A 24,350-nucleotide genomic window follows, 5' to 3' on the forward strand; every position below is an offset into this window, starting at 1 on the left:
TGTTTTATGCGAGAAATTTCACTTATTTTTATTATTTTTTACATTTTTTTATCAAACAATACTTTTTTTATTTTTTTTTAATAACATAGAAAAAAATTTTAATTTGAATATTTAATAAAAAATATAATTTTTAAAGAATTATAATAATAATATTTTTTAATAAATATTATTTTTTTAGCAATTTAAAAATATTCATCGAGCAAGGCAATTACGAAACATCCGTTTTGGAATGGTCATGCAAAAATTAATTCATGCACCAAAGCCCAATTACTTTAAAATTTGTTTGCTTATTCCAGTCATTTGATCATAGCTTTTACTATTTAACATAAAATGTGTTTCCTATGAGAATGGACACATTTTATATTTAAATTCAGATAAAAAAAAATTAAAAATATTTAAAAAAAAATTAAAAAAAAAATTTTTTTGAAAAAAAAAACTAAAAAAAAAATATTTTGATAAAAATTCAAAAATATTCTGAAAAAAAATTCAAAAATATTTTGAAAACAAAATAAAAAAAATTTTGAAATTAATTGATCATAGTTTCTGTTTAACATTAAATGTGTTTTCCATGAGAATGAGGAACATGTTAAATTTATATTTAGATTAAAAAATTTTTTAAAAATAATATTTTGAAAAAAATTTAAAAAAAAATATTGTGGAAAAAATTAAAAAAAATATTTTTAAAAAACTTAAAAAAGAATATTTTTAAAAAATAAAAATAATATTAAAAAAAAATATTAAAAAAAAATTAAAAAAAAAAATATTAAAAAAAAAGAAATGTGAAAATATTAAAAAAAAAATGAAAAAAAAATATTTAAAAAAAATATTTTGAAAATATTAAAAAAAAAATGAAAAAAAAATATTTAAAAAAAATATTTTGAAAAAATTAAAAAAAAAATGAAAAAAAATATTTAAAAAAAAAATTAAAAAAAAAAATGTTTGAAAAATTTTAAACCTAAAATTAAACAAAAAAATAAAATTTGAAAATAATTCCACATAGATAATGAAAAAATAAATATTTTCGAGTACTAAATTTATCGACTTCAAAAATTGTTTATACTTCAAGCAATTAATATGTATTTATTTATCATTTAATGATATTCTTAAATTCATTTTGGGGGCAAATCTTTTCATTGTTTTCGAATTTAATTCGCTAATGCAACTTTGCGTTGTTACATTTCATACAATTGTCCTTTCTTTGGATCAAATGTTTTTTTTTTCACATATTTTCGCACTTGTCAATGCTTTCATTCACATTTCTTGAAAAATAAAGAAATTTTAGACATTTGCTCAATTTATTTGTTGGCATTTCGGGGCCATACATCGCCAGTGTTGATATTTTAGCGATTTTCTTTTAATTTCAGTAAATATCCCGTTTGTTTATAAAAATAAAATCATAATCATTTACCATCAAACATTTGATGTTTGATCTTGGCATTTATTATCATCATGAAGTACTGGGGAGTACTCATCATACACATCACAACGTAAAATAACTCACCGGAATTTTCAAAACGCAAATTCCTTGCTGCAAAACGGCATTTTATTTCAATTCATCTTTAAATAAAGGAAGCATTTAAAACTCAGCTTCGGTATGTTTGTGTTCACAAAGATTCTTGCTTAGTGTTAATGCTGTTCTCCTCATAAGTTAATGCTGCTCACCATTGGTTTGAGCAGCTTCCATGGATTGTGTCTGCTGTGAATCGGCCTCGAAGCCATTTGTTGTTGCAAGGGTACCCAAACCGCTGCTGCCACTATTGGTGATAACATCACAACTACCTCCTCCACCACCACCACTAACACCACCTTTGATTATGTTCTGTATCTCATTTATGATATTCTTATCCTGATAAAACAGTCTAACTATGTTTAAAGTTTGAGTGGTTTTCAAAAATTCTAATTGGAATGTTTCGGAGAAACGCATATCGACAAATTGTGTGAATTGTAGTTGCACCTCAGCCGATTGCGGGCAGCTTGAGTCCAGCGAACAATGTTTGCCATAGCGCTCGAGTTTTAGCAAATCTTCGGGCAATTTACGAAATTTGTCGGTTATTGAGTTATTGCCAAAATCTATGTAGTGCACTTCGCATTTGTTGTCCTCCAAGAGAGCGACTATTTCGGCCCTATAGTAGGCTCCATCCTCGGGAAACTCGGCCGCGCACAAAGCGCCCACAGTTAACTCAGTGAAGGGTTCAAATGCGGTTTCGGCATCTAGCAAAACATCTGTGACCTTCTCCAAGGCCGTTACATCCTTTGTCAGCTGAACAAAAAAGGATTGGGGTGAATTTACATGAATTATGCAGCAGTCGTGTAGCTCTGGCAGCGGTGAGAATGCCTCATCGATGCTGACATCGCTCTCCACCGCCTTTTGCAGTTCTTCGGCCAAATCTTTGTAGTTGACCTGCAGTTTGACAGTATGCAGACCGCTGTTACTATCCTCCTGATGCTCTTCGATGTCATAGTAGTCACCAAAATGGCTTTCCAACAATGTTGAAAAGCGCTCCTCCAACACAGACTCGCTGACATTCGTGGGTATGGCGTTTAGTTGGCAACGCAGCGCCATTGAAGGTATAGCACGCAAATCAGCAGACATTTCGCGTATCTCAGTGGTGGTAATGGTGTTGCCATAGTCCAACAAAAATACCTCATATCCCTGGTCCCCAGCTAATATTTTCTCAATGCGCCCTCTGTAGTAGCGATCATCGTCAGAGGCAAAGGCAATGCATACGCTTTGTAGCTCTGTCTGTTTCAATATGTCGCACTCCGCCTTAATCTTAGCACCGGCCAAAGACTTTGACAATTGTTCCATTTTTGACAAATTCGATTTCAGCTGTATATAAAAGTGTGAAGGTGAAATTGCATGGGATATGAGGCAAGTCTTTGCCGCCTTAAGTAACTCTTCTTCTGACATTGCCGCGGATGATGACGATTCCTGAGTCACCGTCTGTGTATTGTGATCTAGACCCAATTGCTTGTTAAGCAAGTCGCAGAGATTGTCGGAGGCATTCAAGGCCAAAACTTTTACAATGGCTGGAGTGTTGAGCTTTTCAGGCTCGCTAATTATGCCGACACGGGCCTGGCCCTCCCACTGGTTTATTAAATTATTGAATATCTCTGTGGCAATGGAGCCAAATTGTAGGAATTTCGAATAATTTTCCAATTGACAGTGTTTAGACAATTGTTGGATATTCAGCAAATCTTGGGGAAGTGCTTTCAACTCTGTGGTCACCGCCTCATTGCCAAAGTCTATGAAAAGCACTCTGTATTGTTTTTCGGGCAGGCACTCCAAGATGCGTGCTCTGTACAAGGATTTGTCCTCCGCATAGATGGCAGCACAAATTTGTTGTTTTTTAGGATTCTCTAAAACTTCCATGTGCGTGGAGTTCAGGGCTTGAGTCATATCCTCCAGACGTATGGAGTCACTGGCAAATTGCACATAGAAATCACATGGAGAATTGACATGTGATATGTACGCATGATGGCATTCGGTCTCGCACATGGAAGTCTGCAGACTAGAACTATTGAAACTGCTGCTCATCATCATTACTTCAGGAGCCACTTCGGGCAAAGGCTTCTTTTCACACAATTCCTCCAGGTCATCGTTTATGTTGTGACCATCGATGAGTAGATGCACCAGTGCATGATCCTTCGCAGGCTCACGCAGTTCAACACTGAAAATTGTCTCTCCAGTGGCTGCAATTTCCATGAATTTCTGCTCTGCAGCATCGGACCAACACTTGCAGTTCTCTGGCACCTCCAAGGCACACTTCTTCGATAAGGGTGGCAGCTCGGCTATATCTTTGGAAATTTCGCGACACTCAGGGCTAATGCTGGTGTTGCCATAATCTATGAAGAGCACCTCATAGCCATTGCTTACTTGCCTCAACAATTTTGCCCGGTACCACATTTCATCGTCTGGGAAGAGGGCAGCCACGATTTTGTATTTTTCAAATTTCTCCAGTTTTTTCAATTTTTCATTATCAGCCAAATAGATTTCGATCAACTCCAATCCTTTAGAATCCTTCTCGTATTGTATATAGAAATCGGAAATGCCATTCACATGAGAGATATAACAGTTCAAACCAGATTCCACCGATTCAAGAGGCTTGGCAAAGCCACCTTGGATTAGGGACTCCATGACATTCACTCCCTCTATGAAGAGGTTCACATAACTCTTCCTAGACTTCTCACCATGCGTAATGAATTCATAGTCCAAGACCTTGGTGTAGGAATCATTGAAAATACTATTCGCTGCATCTTGCCAGTCCAAAGTGGAGCTTGGCCTTATTGGCAAGGCACAGGGAATACAGAAGGGTTCAACGTCTGGGAAACAAAGCATTTCCTTTAGATCTGTGGTATCGGTCACACAATCGGTATTGCCGAAATCTATAAACTGTAACACCATCAGCTCAGCGTCCAATATTTTGGCTCTATACCATTGCTTGTCAACGGAATACATGGAAATGCAAAGGGCACCATTGATGACTCTCATCAATGGTGGCAAAGAACTGGCAACAATTTGAAGATTCTCTTGTAGCTTTTGCAATTCCTTAACCTTATCCATGGGATGAATGAAAAATTGAGCAGGATTATCACAATGGGCCAAGACAGCATGTTCCCAATCGGCAAAGGGATCTACAATGGGTTCAGGGACGATTTCTTTCACAGGTTCTGGAGCAACCACTACGGGTTCTTTAACAGCTGGTTTGGATGGTGCTGCCGCTTCGTTCGGTTTTACTGGTTCAGCAGGCTTTGGAATTTCTTCAACTTTAGCTATCGGCTTAGCTTCTGGTTGTTTTTGCACTTCTGGTACACTCTTCTCAACCTTTTTCTCTGTTATCTTCTCTTTATCACTATCGCCATCTTTAGCTCCATTAGCCTTCTTTCGCTTTGGTGAACCACCACCTGTCTTTGCCTTCTTGCTTTTGTCACCACCTGCGGTATTTGCATTATTAGCTGATTCTTCTTCCTCATCCTCAATGGTAAGGTCAACACATTCAATATATTCCAATTGATTAGGCTTTTCCCTTTCCAGCAATTTGCGCATGTACTCTAAATCACGCGATTTAATTAATTTCTGCTCCTTCAGCATATCAATCATATTTCGACCATCTGACATAACAAGTTCGGCAATTAAATGATTGTTCTTAACTTCCACACACTTAACGGTAATCTCTTGGTCCAAAGTTAGGCTGGTTAATTTATTTATAACAGCTATATCCGTCTCGTTGGCAGAGGCAGCAGCTGCTGTATTATTAGCGGATTTTTTACCCTTTTGCTTTTGCTGGGCTTCTGCCGAGAGCGTCTTTAGGGGTAAATTAATTTCAAGGCCATAGGCATTCTTATTGGCATAGAACTTCTCATCGAGTTGCTTCAAATTGCTCTTTTCCACAGTCTCTGTGTTACCGTAATCCATGTAGTAGACCTCCACAGGTCCTTCGGGTGTTTTATTGCTTATAATGCGTCCTCTATACCAATTGCCATCACTGCCTTTGGCAGCACATACTTTTTCAGTTTCGAACGATTGTAAAACTACACCTATTTAGAGAAAAAAAAGGAAGTGGAAATGTTTGAAAAATTTCCTTTTAAGTTTATCTCTGCTACTTACCCTCATTTTCATAGTGGTTATACATATCATCCAAAAGTTGAGCCATTTCCATTTCGATGGCCACTATTTGACCATACACTCGATAGGCAGTAGGCACAAACACCACACGTATCTTAAAGGACTCCAGTAATATGGGTGTAGTGCAAATATACCATGGTATATCTTCTTTGAGCAGAGGCAACAAGGGTCTCAGATGAATTCTGAAAGGAGTATAGAAACATTTTTAATAATGTTTTTGTAGCGGTCCGCCTATGAAAACTATCAAGGTAAACATTTAGAAATCAATCAACATAACCCGGTAAACATAACAATTAATTAAAAATATACAAAGCAAATAAAAACAAAAAATAATGAAAAAAATATGTAGAATAAAATAAAAAAATAAAAAAGGAAAAGCAACAAAAATCAAAAAAATACAAATAAAACAAATAAATAAAAAAAAACAAATAAATAAAAAAAAACAAATAAATAAAAAAACAAATAAAAAAAAGAACAAATATATACAGAAAACAAATAAAATAAATAAAAAATGAATAAAGTAAAACAAAATAAAAATTTAAAAAAATAAAATATAAAAAAATAAAAAATATTTATAAATAAAATACATATAAAAAAAAAATAAAAAAAATATATTTATAAAAAAACAAAAAAATAAAATATATATATATAAAAAAATAAAAAAAAAAAATATATATATATATAAAAAATAAAAAAAATATATATATAAAAAATAAAAAAAAATTTATATATAAAACAATAATAAAATATATATAAAAAAATAAAAAAGTATATATAAAAAAATAAAAAAATATATATAAAAAAATAAAAAAATATATATAAAAAAATAAAAAACTATATATAAAAAAATAAAAAAATACATTTAAAAAAATAAAAAAATACATTTAAAAAACTAAAAAAATATATATATAAAAATAAAAAATATATATATAAAAATAAAAAATATATATATATAAAAATAAAAAATATATATATAAAAATAAAAAATATATATATATATAAGAAAATAAAACAAAATGAAAATAAAAATAAAAAAATGATAATAAAAAATGAAAATAAAAAGAAAAAAAATGCAAAACTAAATCAAAAAAAAATAAAATTAAAAAACAATAAAATGAAAAAAATACAAATAAAAAATAAAAATAATGAAACAATATGTACAATAAAACAATATAATAATAATACAATATAATAAATAATAGAAAAAAAAACAAAAAATATAAAAAACGGCAACACTCGATTAAACAGCTCATGCACGTTTCGTGTTTTCTTTCACGGTCAAACATCTTCAGTTTGGTCTACAATTTAACTATGAATCGCCTCACAAACGAACAACGCATGTAAATTATTGAATTTTATTATCAAAATGCGTGCTTTGTTAAGAAAGTGCATCACGTGCTGTGTGCATTCAGTGGCGGAACTCATTTTTGGCTCAATGGGTATGTAAATAAGCAGAATTGTCGATTTTGGAGTGAAGATAAGCCAGGAGCATTAAAATATCTTCCAATATATCGAGAAAGTCACAGTTTGGTGCGGTTTATGGGCTGGTGGCATCATTGGACCGTACTTCTTTACCGGACCCTCCCCTTACCCTAATTTTCCGAAACGCCAGATCTCGGAGATGGGTGGTGCGATTAAAGCGAAATTGTGTGCTCTCATATAGTACCCTAAAAATAAAAATTTTGTATCCAAATTTCGGATGGGGCACCTAGGGGGGCTGCCCCACCCTAAAACCTACCAAACATATATTTAGATCAATCACGACAATATGGGACTCAAATGAAAGGTATTTAGGATAAGAAAACGTATATTATATCCAATTGTCGTACCAAGTGCTAGGGGGACCACCCCAAGCCCTAAAACATCCCTAAATCGGACATATTTACCGACCATGGCAATATGGGACTCAAATGAAAAGTATTTGCGAGTAGAATACGAATCTGTTATCCAAATGTGGGACCAAGTTTCTGGGGGTCCACCCCTTCCCCAAAACAACCCCCAAACAGGACTTATTTAACGACCATGGGAATATGGGGCTTAAATAAAAGGTATTTCAATGCAGAATAAGAATCTGATATCCAAATATGGGACCAAGTGTTTGGGGGGCCGCCTCTCCCCAAAAACATCCCACAAAGGGGACGAATTTACGACCATAGCAATATGGGGCTCAAATGAAAGGTCTTTGGGAGTAAAGCACGAATTTGCTATCAATATTCGGGAAAAGAGTCTATGGGACCACCCCACCCCCACAACACCAACCAAATAGGAAGTATTTGCTGACTTTTGCAATATGAGGCCCAAATAAGAGGGTTTCTAAGTATATATCGGAACACGAATCCAATATATATTTTCAAGGCCAACTCACTGAGTGGCCGCCCATCCCCCAAAACACAAGCCCAAGCCTTAGAATTTGGGGGACCACCCCACTCCCCAAAACACCCCTAAATCAGGCATATTTACCGACTATGACAATGTGGTCCTAAATGAAAGGTATTGGGGGGGTAGAGCAAGAATTGATACCCATTTTCGGAACCAATTTTCTGGGAGTCTACCCCTTTCCCAAAATACCCCACAAACAGCAATTTTTTACTGACCACCGCAATAAAGGTATTTGGAATTAGAATACGAATTTGATATCCAAATGTGGGACCATGCATTTAGGGCATCACCCCTTTCCCAAAACACCCCTAAAGGGAAAACATTTTTCGACCATGACAATATGTAGCTCAAATGAAAGGTATTTGAGATTAGAAAACGAATTTGTTAACCTATTTTGGGGCCATGTGTTTGGGGGATGCCTCATCCTGTAAACTCCTCTTAAGCCAATGGCAATATGTGGTTTAAATAAATGGTATTTGAGAGAAGAGCACGATGCTGACACCACTAAATCAGACATCATGAGAATATCGGGCTGAAATGAAGTATTTTAAGAATGGAGAATTATAGAGGCAAGATGATTACAAAAAAACAATCAAATCATCTAGCCTCGATAATGGTATGACGACGTCGATCGAAATATAGGAAATAAAATAAGACAAAAAACAGCAAAAAACTTTGTTTTTTTCTCCATGACCTATAGCCGATACTATACACCAAGTTTCAAAAAATAAATATTATAAAAAATATATGTAAAAAATTAAATATAAAAATATATAAAAAGTTTAAAACAAGTAAAAGCGTGCTAAGTTCAGCCGGGCCGAATCTTATATACCCTCCACCATGGATCGCATTTGTCGAGTTCTTTTCCCGGCATCTCTTCTTAGGCAAAAAAGGATATAAGAAAAGATTTGCTCTGCTATTAGAGCGATATCAAGATATGGTCTGGTTTGGACCACAATTAAATTATATGTTGGAGACCTGTGTAAAATTTCAGCCATTTCGTATAGGAATTGCGCCCATTGGGGCTCAAGAAGTAAAATAGAGAGAACGATTTATATGGGATATGTATCGGGCTATAGACCGATTCAGAACATAATAAGCACGTTTGTTGATGGTCGTGAGAGGATCCGTCGTACAAAATTTCAGGCATATCGGATAATAATTGCGACCTCTAGGGGTCAAGAAGTCCAGATCCCAGATCGGTTTATATGGCAGCTATATCAGGTTATGAACCGATTTGAACCTTATTTGACACAGTTGTTGAAAGTAAAAATAAAATACGTCATGCAAAATTTCAGCCAAATCGGATAGGAATTGCGCCCTCTAGAAGCTCAAGAAGTCAAATCCCCAGATCTGTTTTCATGACAGCTATATCAGGTTATGGACCGATTTCAACCATACTTGGCACAGTTGTTGGATATCATGACGAAATACTTCGTGCAAAAACTCATTCAAATCGGATAAGAATTGTGCCCTCTAGAGGCTCAAGAAGTCAAGACCCAAGATCGGTTTATATGTCAGCTATATCAGGTTATGAACCGATTTAAACCATACTTGGCACAGTTGTTGGGTATCATAACAAAACACGTCGTGCGAAATTCCATTCCAATCGGATAAGAATTGCGCCCTCTAGAGGCTCAAGAAGTCAAGACCCAAGATCGGTTTATATGGTAGCTATATCAGGTTATGGACCGATTTGAACCATACTTGGCACAGTTGTTGGATATAATAACAAAACACGTCGTGCAAAATTTCATTTCAATCGGATAAGAATTGCGTACTCTAAAGGCTCAAGAAGTCAAGACCCCAGATCGGTTTATATGGCAGCTATATAAGGTTATGGACCGATTTGAACCATACTTGGCACAGTTGTTGGATATCATAACAAAACACGTCGTGCAAAATTTCATTCCAATCGGAAGAGAATTGCACACTCTAGAGGCTCAAGAAGTCAAGACCCAAGATCGGTTTATATGGCAGCTATATCAAAACATGTACCGATATGGCCCATTTACAATACCAACCGACCTACACTAATAAAATCCCATGGCAGCCGGTTGTACGTACCGGATTGACCCGATGGATTTCTTCACCGGCAAGGGCTGCCGCCTCAGTGTACAACACACTGCTACAACAACAACAACAACAACAACAACAACAACCTACACTAATAAGAAGTATTTGTGCAAAATTTCAAGCGGCTAGCTTTACTCCTTCGGAAGTTAGCGTGCTTTCGACAGACGGACGGACATGGCTAGATCGACATAAAATGTCGCGACGATCAAGAATATATATACTTTATGGGGTCTCAGACGAATATTTCGAGTAGTTACAAACAGAATGACGAAATTAGTATACCCCCCATCTTATGGTAGAGGGTATAAAAAATATAAAACATTAGAATATAAAAAAAATTAATATATAAAATATTACAAAATAAAAATGTAAACAAATAAAATAATAATAAAAAAATGTTGCATAAAGATAGTTTCAGGTTAATCCTAGGAAGGCAAGGCAACTTACACTTTATTATCATTGACATCCTTGACATTTAAAACACACGATTTGCCAGCATAGAATTGTTTAAATTTTTTGGCCACATCCTGATTGGACTTAACAAAACGTACATCATCATAGGAACACAAAACCTCAATGTGTTTCATATTATCACAGCCATAAAAAGGTATTTCAATTTTAAAGTTAAGCATATCTTTAATAGAAGATATTTTGGCACGTATTTGTTGGCCAGCCAATAAATCTAAACGGAGTTCTGCAAGATTAGGAAGTCAGTTGGATCGAGAAAATAATTCGGATATCTATATCAACTGTTACCTGGACAAATTTCGGTAATTAGACCCTCCTTCTTTAAAGTTTCCTTCAAGGAAATTTTATTGACATTAACATTAACAAAATACAAGTCGCTTTGTATGCTCTTCTCGATATATTCACATTGCAATGTGACACCCTGAGGTAAATATTTATCCATGCGATCAATGATATACAAGTGATCGTAGTTGGAAACAATGCCATCGAAACCACACAAATATGCCATTATGGGATAATCGGAGAATTTCTTTTCCACCGGCCATATGTCTTCCGAAGTGACCGTATACACATTGCCAAAGTCAACGAAATTCACCTTGTATTTGCGCAACATTTGATTGCAGGCCACAACACGGGCCCGATAGATAATGTTGTCCTTACGCTGACGGGCCATTACAAACGAGCCAACACGCAATTGCATTTGCTGCAGCGGCAATTTGCTATAGAACTGTTGAATTTCTTTCATAAATCGTTCAAAGTCGACAGAACGAGATTTCAATTGGGTATAGAATTGATGAGGCGATATCCACCAGGATATTATGACCTCTTCACGGCATGGTGTCTCCAAGGGCTTAATGGGGAATGCTTTATTTAGAGGCACAAAATTGTGTGCGGGTGGTGCCTTATCCTTTGCTGCTGTGATCTCTTGAGATTTCTTTGATGTTTCACTGGAAGTATCTGTGGATTTTTTGGAAGATTCACTGCCATTGAGGGACTTGTTGTTATGTTGAGATTTTTGATTTTGATGTTGTTGCTGCTGCTGCTGCTGCTGCTGGTTTTGCTGAGGTTGTTGCTGCTCCTTCTGCTGATTGCTGTTGGCATTTGCCGGCGGTTTTTGTGAGAAACCTTGTGGGGCATTTTGGGGACGTTGTTGCTTCTGCTGTTGTTGTTGTTGCTGTTGATTCTTTTGTTTTTGGAATCGTGGCGGAGTATTATTGGAGGACATCGATTTATTGTTACTGTAATTGCTAGCCGTGCTTCGTTTGTCACTCGATATAGAATTGTTGGAGCTAGGCAAATTGTGATGATGCTGTTGCTGCTGATATTGCTGTTGTTGTTGCTGTTGCTGCTGCTGTTTGTGATTGGGATAGTTTTTGTAATAGTTGTGTTTGCGTTGTTGTTGCTGATTCTGATTTGCGTGCTGTTGTTGTTGATTATGCTTGTTTAAATCGCTGGAGGTGGAACGCGAATCTCTGGTATCAGCCATCGAGCTATGAGAGCTGTTCTTATCCCACTCCGTGGTGGAGATGGAACCTTGAAAGCTTTGATTATTACGTTGATGTTGCTGCTGCTGTTGTTGTTGTTTTTGTTTATTTTGCATACGCAACTCTTCACTATGCACCGTGGTGGAATTCAATATATGACCTCCACCCTTACCCTTGCTGGAATGTACCGATGATGTAACATCTGTGGACGACGCAATGGAGGGAGTCTTTTGGTGACCATTTTCTACCTGAGCCTTGGGATGATGACTGCTGTTCACATTAAAATCTTCCTTTTCCAAAGTAAGATACTGCTCGAAGGGCATGGACAGCTTGTATAGTTTCTTCATTACATTCAAATCCTTGGTGCAAAGATTAACAAGATTCACACCATCCGGTTGAATGCGAAATACTTTGACGGTAAATGATCTGCGTTCTCGATTGGATTCTTCGGCCAACATCTCAAATTGTGTGGTAGCCAAATCCTTGCTTAGTTCGTTGTTTTCAAAGCCCTTCAGACAACATTGCACAGCCTGACGAGGCAGCTTGAGATGTTTCTCGGCTATGGTGCTCAAAAGATTCTTCGTTACCTTTTGTTCATAGCCAAAGTCAACATGCCTTACGATAATGGCTGTGGAATCGGCTCTCATTACCTCAGCCCTATACCATTCATTCTCATATTTCACTATGCAAGGAGCACCCAGGGCCAAATGGTTGGGGACATTTTGATTTTTATTGTAATACAAAAACATATCGTCCATTAGTTTCTCAAACACTGGAATGTTATCCACTTTCTGGACGTAGAAGTTCTTGGGCGAATCAATATAACGTATCTCCACCACATCATTGGACCTTAAGGCATCAGCCTTGGCATAGACCAAACGGGTTTTCTGTATTTGCCTCAAGACATGTAAGATATTCTTGTCCTGCATATAGAGTTCGCAATACTGCACCAGGGGCGGACCTTCCAGAGGCATTACTTTCAGTTTACAATTCTTATAGATAACCAGATCTTTAAAGGCCTTTTTCAAGCTATCATCAATGGGCTCCAGTTCCTTGTGACCGGACAAGGTAAAGCGTATGGCGAAGGCTTTGAATTTCAAAAAATCATCGGGTATTTCGTATAAATCTCCATAATGCACCATTTCAGCATTGCCATAATCAATGTAGGCCACCTTACAGGCAGTTGGCTCCACGCCCGTTATCAAGGCTCGATACAATTGCCCATCTTCGGAATAGCGTGCTATACAAGCCGTACCCAACATGGGCTTATCTACGAATTGCTTCAGTTCCACCTTTTCAATGCGGTTCATCATGTCGGTTAGATCATCCTGATGTGAGACTAATTGGACGGAAAATAAAAAGGGACCATTTTCGACAAAGCTAACACTAACATCATACACCTGACCCACCACCAGGTGATTGGACTTGAAGGTGGCCGGCGCTGTTCGCCTTGGAGGAGAAAGTGGAGTTGTCACCGCCGTTGTTGTGGGGGCTATACCACTCATGGCACTAAGGGATTGTTGGTGTGCAAGGTGTGGTGGTGGAGGTCTTTGGTAGCGTGCATTATAAACATTAAATTGTGGCACAGAGTTTGGCATGACTCCAGGCAAACCATTGTAGCTTGCTGGTGTGGCAGTGACTAATGAGTGATGTGATTGTTGTTGTTGCTGCGTATAGAGGCCGGTAAAAGGAATTCGATTGTTTTGCAAGTGAATGCCTGCAACAAGAGAACAAAAGGACATTAGGTAAACCAGTCTTGTATAGGAAGTATATTTGGCGATGATGTTTATTTGTAGGTTTACCTTGCATCATAGACCTTAAGTTACCAATGGACTGTGGCATACGTGGCTGTACAGGACCAGTCTGAAAGATAAAGGAAGATACAACAAATTTATAAAATTATAAGCAATTTGGAAAATATCGCCGAGCAGTATTCTGAAAAGAGGACTTCATGAATTTTTCACGACAGGATAGACTAGACATGAATTTTTCACAGTAGGATAGACTAGACATGAATTTTTCACAATAGGATAGACTAGAAAAATGGTGGCCACCGTAGCGCAAAGGTTAGCATGTCCGCCTAAGACGCTGAACGACAGAGTTCGAATCCTAGCGAGAACACCAGAATAAAATTTCAGCGGTGATTTTTCTCTTCTAATGCTGGCGATAGTTGTGAGGTGCTTTGCCATGTAAAAACTTACTCCCAAAGAGGTGTCGCACTGCAGGTCGGACTAGGCTTTAAAATTGAGGCCCCTTATCATTGATCTTAAACTTGAATCGTACAGCTCTCATTGATATTTGAGAAGTTTGCCCTTTTCCTTAATTGAATCTTCATGGGCAAATTCGCATTTGCACAAGAATGGGTTGGATTGCAAGCAGAGGATCCGTGATCTGCTTAGAATCAAGTGTGATCTTTCTTTATCCGACCTTTTTCATTTCCCAGGAATTATTTTCCAATCCCGGGAATTCCAGATTTTTACAATCCTATGGAAGCCGGTTCTATGTACGGATTGAACCTATGGATTGGTCACAGGGCAGTGGCTACCATCTTTATGTACGTGTTTTGTTCATTTTTCATCATGAGAGAAGCACGTCTAGGAGTATCTCTTCCGTACGCTTCTGGTTTGTGCCGGGGTTGAAGAAAATCCCGGACCTTGGTTCTGTTCGGTTTGACAGAACCGCATCCATCATCAGTCATTGTCGATGAGATGTAACCGATGCAAGCAGAGGATCTAGTGTGATCCACTTAGAATCTAGTGTGATCTTTCTTAACCCGACCTCTTTAATTTCCCAGGAAATATTTTCCAATCCCGAAAATTCCAGATTTTTACAATTCCATGGCAGCCGGTTCTATGTACGGATTGAACCTGTGGAATGCCCACCGGGCAGTGACTGCCATCTCAATCTACGTGTTTTTTTAATTTTTCACACATTCTGGAGTATCTGTTCTGTATTTTTCTGATTTGTGCCGGTGTTGAAGAAAATCTCGGACCTTCGGTTCGTTTTGCCAGAACCGCATCCATCATCAGTCGATGTCGGTGAGGTGTAACCGATGCATGTAGTAGATGAATTTCCGTTCATGCTCTGGCTTCACGTCATACGGGAGGAATATAAGAAAGAGTCGGTATCCTTCAGGGTCCTAACGTGGTCTGCAATGGATTGCAATCGTAGAAGTAGTCTTCGGCTTCGTCGTCGTCACAGAATGCTATTCCCCGGACTTCAACAGATCGGGAGATGTGCTAGTCTTGGAACGGCATTACTCTTGCAATTTCATTACTTCTTGAGACAAGATTGATGAGATTCAGAGAGTACACCGCTTCAGTGAGCTGCAACCTCCCTCAGATGTATATGTTGCCGAGAACAAATTCCGAGACTTCATTATCGCAGCAACCGCACGCATTATACCAGCCGGTCGAATACCCCAAGTGCGGCCCAGGCAGTGATATTTTCAGATGAGCGTGATGGAATTCGCCGCTACGATACTATTAATGCCAGAATTGGTCCCAACGGCAACTCTTTGGGGAGAAGTTTTTACATGGCATAGTAGCTCCCAGATGTCGCCAGCCTTAGGAGGGGAAAACCAACGCTAAACATTTTTTCTATGATTGGAACCTGGGCGTCCAGCGTCATAGACGGAAACGCTAACTTGGAGTACATGAGGGTCTTCAACCTGTCTCTGAGTACTCTCTTGATGGTGATATCTAGGGAATTGACAGAGTGAACCAGCTACAAAGCCTGGAAAGGACCCGAGTAAAGGAGAGTCGTTCAGACCGATCTTCCTTTTCTTGCCAGCAGCCAAGACGCTTGAGGGACCTCTTCTTACGAGCCTAGTTAGAGAATTTTTATTTGCTGAGCACCAGCACGAATTCCGTAGATTACACAGCACGAGACGGCTACTTTGCACGCTCTGGACCTCTTAAAGGCTTCTCGAGAACAACGTCAACACGTGTCTCCAGCCAGCCTCTCTATACTGTTGTTGCCTCTCTATACTGATGCTAAAGAACTTGAGTACATGACAAAGACCCTCCACCTGTCTCTGAGCACTCTCATAGCTCCCGATGTCTGCAAAATGGATAGAGTGATCCCGCTAATGAAGCCTGCAACGGACCGGAGTAAAGGAGTATCATACAGGTCGATCTCCCGTCTCTCGCCGGTAGTCAGGAGGTTACCCGACCACTGCAATGTGAATTAAGCGAAGATCCATGCAATTAAGGAAGTGGTGGAATGGCTAAGATATAATGTCATTACGACGATTGGCATAAATATTTTCTCAGACAGTCAAGCAGCCATTAAATCCCTGGAGAACGTATTTCTGAACACATGGAACGTATTGCTGAACATGGCTGACCAGTTCAAATTTCACCTGTTCTGGGTGCCGGGCCACAGAGATACCCCAAGGAATTGTAAAGCGAATAAGATTGCGAGACTAGGAACTACCCTACACATGCCAGGGATACTGGAATCTGTGGGTATGCTTCTAGCGACATGTAAGCTAACTTTTCAGGACCAGGCCCGAAGGACAACGAATGATAGATGGTCACAAAGAGGGGGCTGCCAGCATTCCAAAACTATGTGGCCTAATCTAAGACAACGAATGGTAGATGATTACAAAGAGAGGGCTGCGAGCATTCCAAAACTATGTGGCCTAATCTAGACTTGAAGAGGTCTACTGCTTTGCTGTCAGACAGACTTCTCAGGCGTTGTGTCCGTCATGAGAGGTCACTGTCTAATCGGAAAACATGCTGACATACTGAAGGTTGCCAACAACGACATTTGCAGAAGCTGTGAGGACATCCTATTGCTGGCGACATTTGGGAGGTGCTGTACCATTTAGTACGGCAGCCATGTAAAAACTTCTTTAAAAAGAGGTGTCACACTGCGGCACGCCGTTCGGACTCGGTTATTAAATGGAGATCCCTTATCATTGAGCTTAAAACTTAAATCGAACAGCACTTATTGATATGTGAGAAGTTTGTCCCTGTTCCTTAATGGAACGTTCATGGGCAAATTTGCATTTTTGTAAGGACATTGAAGAAGAAGAGACTATAGAACACCTTCTGTGTGTGTGTCCCGCTCTAGCAGTTAGAAGGAGTTCCACTTTAGGTTCTCATTTCTTTGGGAACCCCTCTGATTTAGCAGATGTGAACATTCGCAAGTTATTGGGCTTTTTAAAGCGATCTGGATGGTTCAACGGTAGGAACTACATTCTTCTGTTTCTGTGGTATCACTATGGACGAAAACGTCTAAGTGATTCTGATGGTCTAAAAAGGAACTGTATCGAAACTAACCGATTCAAAAGTTCACGAACTTAACTTGCGTTTAGACAAAAGACGGACCTATGCCATATTGATGTACAATATTTTAAACTGCATTGCAATTCCAACAGATGGAAGGACCGAGACGCGCACATTGCCATATCATCTTAAAATTCTAAGACGAACCAGAATATACATAATAATGGTCGTTAATGAAAATTACCATGTGTTGCAAACGGCGTGACATAATTAAAACACCCTCTCTACACTTTGGTGATGGGTAGAAATGTCTTAAATTAGCACTGTCCCTTTGACTTTTATGGAATGTGCCACAAAAGAAAATTACCACAAACTCCGGAAACTCATAAATAATTGAACACAATGCATTCCTATGGTTGGAATCCATAAAAAAAACGTTGCCTTTCTCTTCAACACTTACCATTATAATATTTCGCATACTACCATGCTGGGCTGCAGCAGCCATATGCATATGCTGTGGTTGTTGCAGATGGGGATGTTGCAATTGTTGTAGACGGGCCGATAGATTAGATCTGGCAGCCATTTGTTCGCGCATCTGTTGTTGATGGCTTACACCTGTTAGCCCTCCGCTTAAATTGTTGGCGGCAGCAGCCGCTGCTGCAGCAATGGCAACCACATTGTTATTGTTGGAATTGATGAGAGGCGTTTGCTGTAGTTGTTGTGTCGGCGTTTGATGATTGTGATTTTTGTTATAATAATTGTTGTTATTGTTGTTAATGTTATTGTGATTGCTATTCATATTTACAGTTGGCGTATTATTATTGTTAAGTACAGCAGCTTGTTGCTGCTGCTGCTGTTGTTGTTGTTGCTGTTGCTTAAGAATTTTCGTAAAGTTCTCAAACAACAAGTCGTTACTAATGGGTGCACCCATTTTCTTCTGATGTATGAGAAATTCGGCGATATTGAACTCTTTCCATTTCATAGTAATGAATTTAAATTGATTAAACTGTCAAAAAAAAAAACAAAGCGAAATGTCATTAGTTTTGTTTTGACGATTAAACAGATGTGTCATCTGTCACACACTCACTTCTTTTATAATGGAAACTTCGACCGCATGATGTGAAATCATGCGTGTCAACTCATCCAATTGTGATTTCTTCCAATCTTCGCAAATACCCAAAACAATGTACTGCGAGCACATAGCTGGGATATTCAACAGTTGTTCAGGTTGTTGTGGAAATAGCAGCTGAAATGGATGAAAACAAACAATGAGAAGATATTTAAATGCAAATTGACAATTAAATGTGTATCAAAAGCTTAAATAAAATAGAATATCGAATATCAGAATACGAGCTATCAATAAGAATAGGCGAGAGCAGTGTTTAATTAATCAATTACCATGTGAAGTAAAGAAATCGTCCATAGGAAAGAAGATTCATTCGATTCGAAAGATTGGCTGCAATTTATTTTGATAAAAACATTTTCTATTTTGTTTTTTTAATCTTTGTCGAATATTAATTTTTATAGAAAATTCAGACGAAATTCATTTTTATAGGTTAGGTTAGGTTTAAGTGGCAGTTTGCCATCAGACTCACTTAGACGTTTTCGTTCATTGTGATACCACAGGAACAGAAGAAGGAAGATGCCTTCTAGTTCCTACCGTTGAACTATCCAGATCGCTTTAAAAAGCCCAGTAACATGCGAATGTTAGTGGGCTAAATCAGACAGGTTCTCAAAGAAATGAGAACCTAAAGTGGAACTCCTTCCAACTGCTAGTGCGGGACACACACAGAAGGTGTTCTATAGTCTCTTCTTGATCGATGTCCCTACAGCTTCTGCAAAAGTCGTTGCTGGCAACCTTCAGTCTGTCAGCATGATTTCCGATGACAGACACAATGACTGAAACGTCTGTCCCAGCCAATGACAGCAAAGCAGTAGACCTCTTCAAGTCTAGATGAGGCCACATAGTTTTGGAATACTCACAGCCCCCTCTTTGTGACCATCTATCATTCGTGGCCCTTCGGACCTTGTCCTGAAAGCTCAGCTTACATGTCGCTAGAGGTATACCCACAGATTCCAATGTCCCTGGAGTCAGCTTTAGAATTCCCTGGGATATCTCTGTGGACCGGAACCCAGAACAGGTGAATGACAGCAAAGCAGTAGACCTCTTCAAGTCTAGATGAGGCCACATAGTTTTGGAATGCTCACAGCCCCCTCTTTGTAACCATCTATCATTCGTTGCCCTTCGGACCTTGTCCTGAAAACTTAGCTTACATGTCGCTAGAGGCATACCCACAGATTCCAATGTCCCTGGAGTGTGTAAGGTAGTTCCTAGTCACACAAGCTCGTCTGCTTTAGAATTCCCTGGGATATCTCTGTGGACCGGCACCCAGAACAGGTGATTTTTGAACTATTCAGCATCTCGTTGAAAGATCTGCGACAGTCGAGAGCGGTTTTTGTGTTCAGAAATACGTTCTCCAGGGATATAATGACTGCCTGGCTGTCTAAGAAGATATTGATGCCAATCGTCGTAATGACATTATATCTTAGCCTTTCCACCACTTCCTTCATTGCAAGGATCTCCGCTTGATACACACTGCAGTGGTCGGGTATCCTCTTCGATATGACCAGTTCTAGATCTTTAGAGTACACCCCAAAGCCCACCTGGTCGTTTAGTTTGGAACCATCCGTATAGAAGTCTATGTAACTTCTGTTACCAGGGATATCGTAGTTTTAATCGGTTCTAAAGCGGCTCAGGTAATCCACACTGCCTAGAACGTCGGATATTGTATTAATAATAACACAATGTCCGTAGCCGCCACATGACCAATGAGAAAGCTCCCTTAACCTCACGGCTGTGCTCGCTACAATTTGGGTAGCCACAATGTCCGGAGGCATAAGATGTAGCATTAAATTCAGTGCATCAGATGGTGTCGTCCTCAGTGCGGCTGTGATGCAAAAACAAGCCGTTCAGTTTCCTGTCCATCAAAACACCCAGGTATTTTGCGATTTCTGTAAATGGAACATACTCTCCACAGACAAGTTCCACTGCAGGCAACTTGTATCTCCTGCTGAAAAGAACTACTTCTGTCCTGCTCGGATTTATACCTAGACCACTTTCGGTAGCTCACTTTGCTGTTGCACGTTGAGCTTCCTGAAGTATATCTCTTGGAGTGGCGGCAAACTTTCCCCTAACCGCAATTGCCATGTCTTCAGACCACTTTTACGCCTTTTTCTTCGAGAGACAATAATATATAGTTAATGGCTATATTCTAAAGTAGAGGAGACAGTACACCTACTTGAGGTGTTCCTCTGCTGACCCATCTTTTTAGATCCACAGATCCCAAGCCTACCGTAATGCAAGTTTTAGTAAGTAATTTATTAATAAACTTTCTTACGGTAGAGTTGATACCGAGAAACTCCAATTCCTTCATGATTGACGTCGATTTTACTTTATTGAAAGCACCTTCAATGTCAAGAAATGCCACCATTGTATATTCCTTGACAGCGGGAGAACACTTTATATAGCCGACTAAGTCGTGAAGGGCTGTTTCAGTGAATTTTTATGCATGCTGGTGCCTCGACTGGCAATCTCCTGGGATCTTTGCCCTAAGATATGTTTATATCAACCTCTCAAGAGTCTTCAGCATAAAGGATGACAGACTTATAGGACGAAAATCTTTTGCCTCCGAGTGGTAGGGTTTTCCTACTTTCGGAATGAAAATTACCTTCGTGTTCCTCCATCCCACAGGTATATATGACATTCTAATACAAGCAGAGTATATCTCCCTAAGGCAGGGAACCAGTCTATCAGACGCAGCTTGTAATTTAACCAGTGAAACATCATCAGGGCCTGGCGACTTAAAGGAGTCGATACAAGCAGAGTATATCTCCCTAAGCCAGGGAACCAGTCTATCAGACGCAGCTTGTAATTTAACCAGTGAAACATCATCAGGGCCTGGCGACTTAAAGGAGTCGAAACTTCTTATCGCCCAAAGAATTTTCGGCTCAGACACAATCTCCCTAATAGCCTCTGACGAATGTGACCTCTTCTGGCGCCACGTTTTCCGTTGGAGAATTTCCCTGGAAATGTGTATCAACGAGTAGTTCTAGTATTGCCTTACTACACATTGTCCATACATTCTCTGACTTCCGAATATACCCCACCGTAATAGGTCTCGAGGACAGAATTTTCCTTAGCCTAGCGGCCTCAGTTGTATCCTCCACGGAGCTGCAGAATTCTACATAGGATTTCTTATGAGCCTTTCTCAGCTCGCCCTTATATTTTCTTAGCTCAGTCTTATAGATGTCCCAATCGTGAGGTGATCTTGTGGCTTCTGCTCTGTTGAAGAGTTTTCTGCAGTCCTTCCTTGGACCAACCAGCTCGGGGTCCACCATGGCGGTCGCTGTTTGCCCCTTGGCTTGGCACTAGGACTTGCAGACACTAATTTTGCCCACTATGTCTATATCCTCCGTAGTTTCCACTTCCTTTTCTGGTCTAGAAGGGATAGACGTGCAGAATTTGTGACGAAATTTATCCCATCCACCTTTCTTCTTCTGTTTAGCCGAGGGACCACAACTTCAGTATTTTCTCCAAGGCTGAAACTAATATAACGATGATCGGAGAAGCTGTGGTCATCCAACACTACCCAGTCGCATATTCTTCAACTTATATCTTCCGATGTAAAATTAAATATCTAATACCGCCTGCCTGTTCCTGATAATAAAGGTCGGAGATAACCCTTTATTATAAATCGCCAGATTGCAACTTATAATATATTCAATTAGCAGCTCACCCCTTTCGATGACATCCGAACTTCCCCATATCTGGTGATGTGTATTAGCATCACTTCCTACAATGAGACTTTTCTTCCCTACAGAAGCGGCTTCAACCACCAACTTAAGGTTTGAAGCCGGCATCTCTGAAACGTGTGCCATATATAGGGAAGCCAGCCAGTAATGAGAGTTATTTATTTCAAGGCTGGCTACTACTGAATCTTCAGTGCTTAGCGATAGAAGAAGAAAAACATTTAGACTACTCTTTGAAGGATTACAGGCTCTGTGTCTTCCATTTCCGATACCCTTGAGAAGTTTATATCCCGGAATTCTTAGTCCACGAACCATTCCTCCACACACCCTTAGGTTCCTGGATAAGTAGAAAGCTATCATTATAGCTTTCCTTACAAAAGGTAACTTCCACCTTTTGTTCATTTGGTGATTTGTTTTTGGTGAAAAAATGTAAATTAAAATTAATTAATGATAAACAAAGAAGGATTACACTCTGTGCGAGTGAATATTTGATTAATTGGAATGGTATTATGCCATTTTCCACTCAATTAACTGATCAAGCATGCGATTGAATGCATGACGCTGTACCTTTTTCGCACACCCTCCTATGGCTGTGACTGCTCTATTATGGCACCATTTACATTGGCGATGACGACACGACACAACACAGCACAGCACTCTCAACTTGAGTTTTGTGCAGCCACAGCATTGTGGGTGTATGAATCAATACTTCCAACCAAGCAATTCCAAGTATTGTTCAACCTGGCAGCAAACAATAGCCAACTATTTTCCCCTTTTTTATATCTTTGCACCATTTTTTGCCACAGCCATTGTCTGTTGATTGGTATTTCTTTTTGTCGGTATTTTTTTAATTAAATTAAATAAAAAAAGAGAGACAAATTGAAATTGCCAAATTTAGAAGTTCAAGTATGCTTGTGGAAATATAAAGTTTCCGAACTACAACGTCAAGTTTAAAAATAAATATTCTGCCACCAAGCATTTTAACTACCACCTGGCCCAAGTTAAGAGTTTATGATGAAACTTTTGCAACCATTTAAAGTTCTTCTGGCGTGGTGGCGTAAGATACTTGCGGTAGTTCAACAATTGTATTCCCCATACAGTATATGATTCGCAATCAAAGCAAAGCAAAGTACATGCAGCAATTAAAGTCGTCTAATCACAACGGAAATTGTCAAAGGAGAAATGGGCTATAAAACCAGTAAATCCCAAAGGCAAACGTTTCCGCTTGGAATATAAAAATACCTTAAAATAATGAAAACAAAAAGTTAATAGAGATTTAACCATCTTACTTAAATGAAATTGAGTATTTTATATGGAATAGAATAAACTAATACAAGAGGAATGTGAATAAGAATTGCGCACTTAGTGTGCTACAGAATTCAACTCGGTTCATATGCTAGCTTTGGTTTATATGCAAGCTATAACCTAGACTTAAGATTTATGCCAAACTTGGAGATCAAAAGTCATAACGTGACACGCCCGGCAAATTTTCAGCCAAATCGGATATTAATTTCGTCCTTTACATGCGTATGAAGCCAATCCGCAGAAACGGATTGATTTTAACAACATTTTCTACGAAAATAAAGTTTTAACAAAAATTTGTTTGAAAATAAAATTTCAATATTTTTATATGAAATCAAATGCAGAAATCAAATTTCGACGAAATTTTCTGTGAAAATGGAATTTTGACGAAATTTTCTACATGAAAATCAAATTTCGACGAAATCTATATATTGGGTTGCCCAAAAAGTAACCCAATATATAAAAATGAATTTGTGTTTGTTTGTTTGTATGTTTGTGGGTTTGTAAATTTGTTTATTCCATATAGACTCAAAAACGGCTGAACCGATTTCTTTCAAATTTTCGCAGATTGTGGTTGGTGGTCCGGAAGGAGCAATAGGCTATATGCAAATGCAAATTTTGCCCATGAACATTCCAGTAGGGAACAGGGGCAAACATCTCACATATGAGTGCAGTCTGATTCAAGTTTAAGCTCAATGATAAGGGGCCTCCTTTTTATAGCCGAGTCCGAATGGCGTGCCGCAGTGCGACACCTCTTTGGATAGAAGTTTTACATGGCATAGTACCTCACAAATGTTGCCAGCATTACGAGGGGAAAACCACCGCTGAAAATTTTTTGTGATGGTCTAGCAAAGATTCGAAACCAGGCGTTCAGCGTCATAGGCGGACATGATAATTTTTTGATATCTCCAGGAGGGCGGACCCTCCCCCTTACCCCAAAAGTACCACCCAAAAATAAAAGTGGACCGATCG

The 24,350-nt window shown here is 38.7% G+C and overlaps 1 protein-coding gene across 1 annotated transcript in view; it reads right to left on the bottom strand.

The window, feature by feature from the left end:
• Positions 1-1,403: 1,403 nt before the first annotated feature.
• Positions 1,404-24,350, bottom strand: part of LOC106096062 (maternal protein tudor) — a 43,459-nt gene continuing 20,512 nt past the window's right edge. The window contains exons 4-10 of the mRNA XM_013263608.2: positions 18,355-18,513; positions 17,728-18,273; positions 13,836-13,896; positions 10,838-13,750; positions 10,529-10,775; positions 5,609-5,808; positions 1,404-5,538 (exon numbers count right to left, since the gene is read on the bottom strand). Of these exons, the coding sequence (XP_013119062.2) occupies positions 1,649-5,538; positions 5,609-5,808; positions 10,529-10,775; positions 10,838-13,750; positions 13,836-13,896; positions 17,728-18,273; positions 18,355-18,513 (8,016 nt within the window). The 3' untranslated portion in view covers positions 1,404-1,648. The remainder of the gene's footprint in view (positions 5,539-5,608; positions 5,809-10,528; positions 10,776-10,837; positions 13,751-13,835; positions 13,897-17,727; positions 18,274-18,354; positions 18,514-24,350) is intronic.

Source organism: Stomoxys calcitrans, chromosome 5 (genome assembly GCF_963082655.1).
Source record: "Stomoxys calcitrans chromosome 5, idStoCalc2.1, whole genome shotgun sequence".
In the NCBI taxonomy this organism is placed as follows: Eukaryota; Metazoa; Arthropoda; class Insecta; order Diptera; family Muscidae; genus Stomoxys; species Stomoxys calcitrans.